At 41.9% G+C, this 3887-nt stretch overlaps 1 protein-coding gene across 7 annotated transcripts in view; it reads left to right on the top strand.

Annotated features, from left to right (window-relative positions):
• Window positions 1-3887, top strand: part of ncam1a (neural cell adhesion molecule 1a) — a 489661-nt gene that overhangs the window by 374927 nt on the left and 110847 nt on the right. For all 7 annotated transcript variants that reach the window (XM_048615409.1, XM_048615408.1, XM_048615406.1 and 4 more), the window contains one exon: window positions 2080-2230. In XM_048615409.1, coding sequence (XP_048471366.1) covers window positions 2080-2230 — 151 coding nt within the window. The remainder of the gene's footprint in view (window positions 1-2079; window positions 2231-3887) is intronic.

The following is a 3887-nucleotide window of genomic DNA, read 5'->3' as shown; positions in this document are numbered from 1 at the left end:
CTCTTTGTCTCACGCTGACACGCTCTCGCTCACGCTGACACACTCTCAATCTCGTGCTCTCTCTCTCACCCTGACTCGATCTCGTGCTCTCTCTCACGTTGACTCGATCTCACGCTCTCTCTGTCTCATGCTGACACGCTCTCGCGCTCTGTCTCACGCTGACTCGATCTTGCGCTGTCTCTGCCTCACGCTGACACGCTCTGGATCTCGCGCTCTCTCTGTCTCACGCTGACACGCTCTTGATTTCGCGCTCTCTGTCTCACGCTGACACGCTCTCACGCTCTCTCTGTCTCACGCTGACACGCTCTCGCTCTCGCGCTCTCTCTGCCTCACGCTGACACGCTCTCGCGCTCTCTCTGCCTCACGCTCTCACGCTGTCTCTGCCTCACGCTGACACGCTCTTGCTCTCGCGCTCGCTCTGTCACATGCTGACATGCTCTCGCGCTCTGTCTCACACTGACACGCTCTCGTTCTCGCACTCTCTCTGTCTCACGCTGACTTGATCTCGCGCTCTTTCTGTCTCACGCTTACACGCTGTCGCTCTCATGCTCTCTCTGTCTCACGCTGACACGCTCTCACTCTCGCTCTCTCTCTGTCCCACACACACATCCACTCATTGTACTGAAACAGGGTATTCATGTTGGAGTGAAGGATGATGCCCTTGTTTATCCTAAAATGTGCAGTTAATTTTCTTCTTCTGAAAACATGAACTTGCAAGGCTTCTTTGACATAAGTTTTGACAGGAATAATATTTCTATTTCAAGGGAAGAGTCTGTGATGTGCTAGTTGAGAAAGTATAGATTTGTCTGAGTGATGGACACAGGCATCTGATGGACAGATTGCTATGGAATGGAAGAAGGGGATATATGAAGGATAATGTTATAAAATCGCCCACTGGGATAATGATTCAGGAAATTTTGCTATTAGTGAGACGTCTGGATTAAACGTGGGCAAGCAGTTTGGCACTGGCTCGTACCTGTGCCTTGATGTCAAACCATTTCCAGTGAGGGCAGCTCAGGGTCCAGTCAGCTCCCTGTCACTTTCTGTTCAACAGCCAGTTGAGGCTAGTCATTGGTGATTGTCTCCATTCTCATTTTGACGAGGGTTTTCAGTCAACATTCAGGGCAGCAGAGCAAGTTAGTGCGCTCAGCAGGAATTGTGTGTATGACGTGTGTATGTGTTTGTGAGTGGATGGAGTGGCGGTGGAAGTGGCACTGAAGGTGGCATGGAATGGATTATGTGAGAGAGCCATTCTAAAGCAGGCTGCGTAAATTCAGAATCTCAAACGTCAAACTCCTGGCCCAACTTGTAAATCCAATGCGAAGAGTTCAAGATACACTGGTGTCAAGACAGGCATTTAAAGAAGCAGAGCTTATAAAGTTGTAAAGACATACGAGAAAAGTTTAGAGACTTCACCTAAATGGAGAATATGAAAGACGTTCTTATTTAAATGCCTGTGTTGTGCCAAACTAAAAAAAATGTAGGTTTCAAACTATTTATCATATCAATTAGCTAAGCATTCAAGTACTCCTAAGCACACTACTTAAAATTGACAAGTGGAACAAAATGTTTCCTAGGCAGAATATGTGCTGACGAACCTAGTGAGTTTTAGAGTAGTCAGCTGAAATCTTCCTCCACTGTTAGTGTCTCTCTGGAGAGAGACAGAATACTGGTACTTATTGATTAAAATTTCATCATGTTACATCTGTTCTTATAAAAAGGCATATTCTCTGAATTAACCATCAACAGGAGCACAAGAAATCATTTATTGTTTTCAAACATCTATGAATGTATAGACCAATTGGAATGGTAGTTAATATTTTATGCCAAATATTGGAGAAGCCCTAACCTTTATCTGTATTATGCAATTTAAAAGAAAAATTGCAAAAGCCACAAATCAATATTGCTTCATTATATTTTAAGCAAAGACTCTGTATAATATATTTACTGTCAAGAAACCTTAAAAAAAGTGAAATCAGAGCAATTTGAATGTATCGGTTTCTGTTTCTAACCTTTGTAATCACTACTTCAATAAGAAAACAATTCTCTAACTTCTACTTCACTTTCTTTATCTGACAGACTGTGGATGGAAGAATTGAAGTTCAAAGCCATGCAAGAGTTTCCTCCTTGACTCTCAAGGACATTCAGCACACAGATTCTGGAGAATATATCTGCAAGGCTAAGAATTCAATTGGTCAGGATTCTGAGACCATGTACTTGGAAGTGCAGTGTAAGTAAATTTAATGCAACTTGAATTTCATGTCTTAGTCTTTGTTTTCATTAATTATTGAGGAACTGATTTAACAGTGAGCAAGAGAGTGAAGTTAAATAATTCTAGAGAACAATTTTTTTTAAACTTGTATATTTTTTCCTTTCAAAAGTATACTATATCTTACAGTAGCGCTATCTTCGTCTTGATTTACTGATCAATAATCCATTCCCAATTTCTCTCCATGTTCCTACATGTTCACTATCACAGTTTTAAGACGGAGATTTTTTAAAAATAAAATACTGCAGATGCTGGAAATCTGACATAAGACAGAAAATGTTAGAAATGCACATCAAGTCTCACAGCATCTGTGGAGAGAGAAAGTCAGATCTAATACTTCAGGTCCATGACCTGTCTTTAGAACTGACCCAAATAGATTCCACTTGGCTCCAGTCAATGTAACTTGTAAAGGTGCGAATGAGGGTATGTTTGATTGCAGTCCAAGTGATTTTCCTTTGGCAAAACACTTAGATTTGGCTCTTGATTTCTTCCTGAGACAGGAACTCCTGCTCATTTTGCCATTAACATTGATGCTGAATTGAAGCTGAACCCAAGGTCAATGGATGGATGTTGTTTCTGCGAGCATCATTTAGCATAAAAGCAAGTCACCCAGTAGTAAGAGATAGTAGGAACTGCAGATGCTGGAGAATCTGAGATAACAAGGTGTAGAGCTGGATGAACACAGCAGGCCAAGCAGCATCAGAGGAGCAGGAAGGCTGACGTAGAAGGGTGACGTTCTTCAGAAGGGTCTAGGCCCGAAACGTCAGCCTTCCTGCTTGGCTGATGCTGCTTCACCCAGTAATAAATTCAAATTTTGTCTCTTCTACCTGAAAGCCTGGGAAACACCCCCACTTCTCTGGTCTCCATTCGAATGCTCCTTTACTTTAAAAGAAAATTCCACCTATTTATCTTTGGTGACTGCAGGAATCACTGACCAACGAAGGCACGAGGCTCTCTCAGCAACTATAACTGTTGTCAAGGGGTCAGTTCACACATTCATGAAGCTGAATGCTGATCTTCTGTACAAAGAACAAATACACATCATTTTTCTACCACAAGATCCAAAGTAAAGTTCGATTAAAATTAGGATTATTGTCTTAATCAAAACTCAAAATGCCTGAAATTATGTAGTGATAGAAATCAGGTGGATCTCATTGACTGAGATTCTTGATCGGGGTTGTTAACCTGAGCCAATAAGGGAACCCTGGCTGACAGATATAAACAGGGGATTTGGAGAGTCTCCTGACTTCATGGACTGACTCTGAGCTGGCCAGTCATGACCAGTGTACTGTGCACATGCAAAAGGGTGAGTTGGTGACAGGATACTAGCCTCTGTGCAGTTATTTCAGATCATTAAATTACTATGTCCAATGACCATATTTATAAAAAATTGCTTGATGGCTTGTATCACACTGCAGCAGAAAGGGTTCCTGAACTAAGATTATAGTTACAAACTCCATTCACTTGAACAACAGTCCTCTACAATTAAGCCTATCACTGTGGTTCTAATGTTCAATTCCAAAGAAACATCCAACACGTCTAGATTTTTCTTCCTTCAAACAATCTCATATAATAGTGTAGAGCTGGATGAACACAGCAGGCCAAGCAGCATCAGAGG

Source organism: Rhincodon typus, chromosome 32 (genome assembly GCF_021869965.1).
Source record: "Rhincodon typus isolate 14 chromosome 32, sRhiTyp1.1, whole genome shotgun sequence".
NCBI lineage: Eukaryota > Metazoa > Chordata > Chondrichthyes > Orectolobiformes > Rhincodontidae > Rhincodon > Rhincodon typus.
This window is presented reverse-complemented; position numbering and strand designations above follow the sequence as displayed.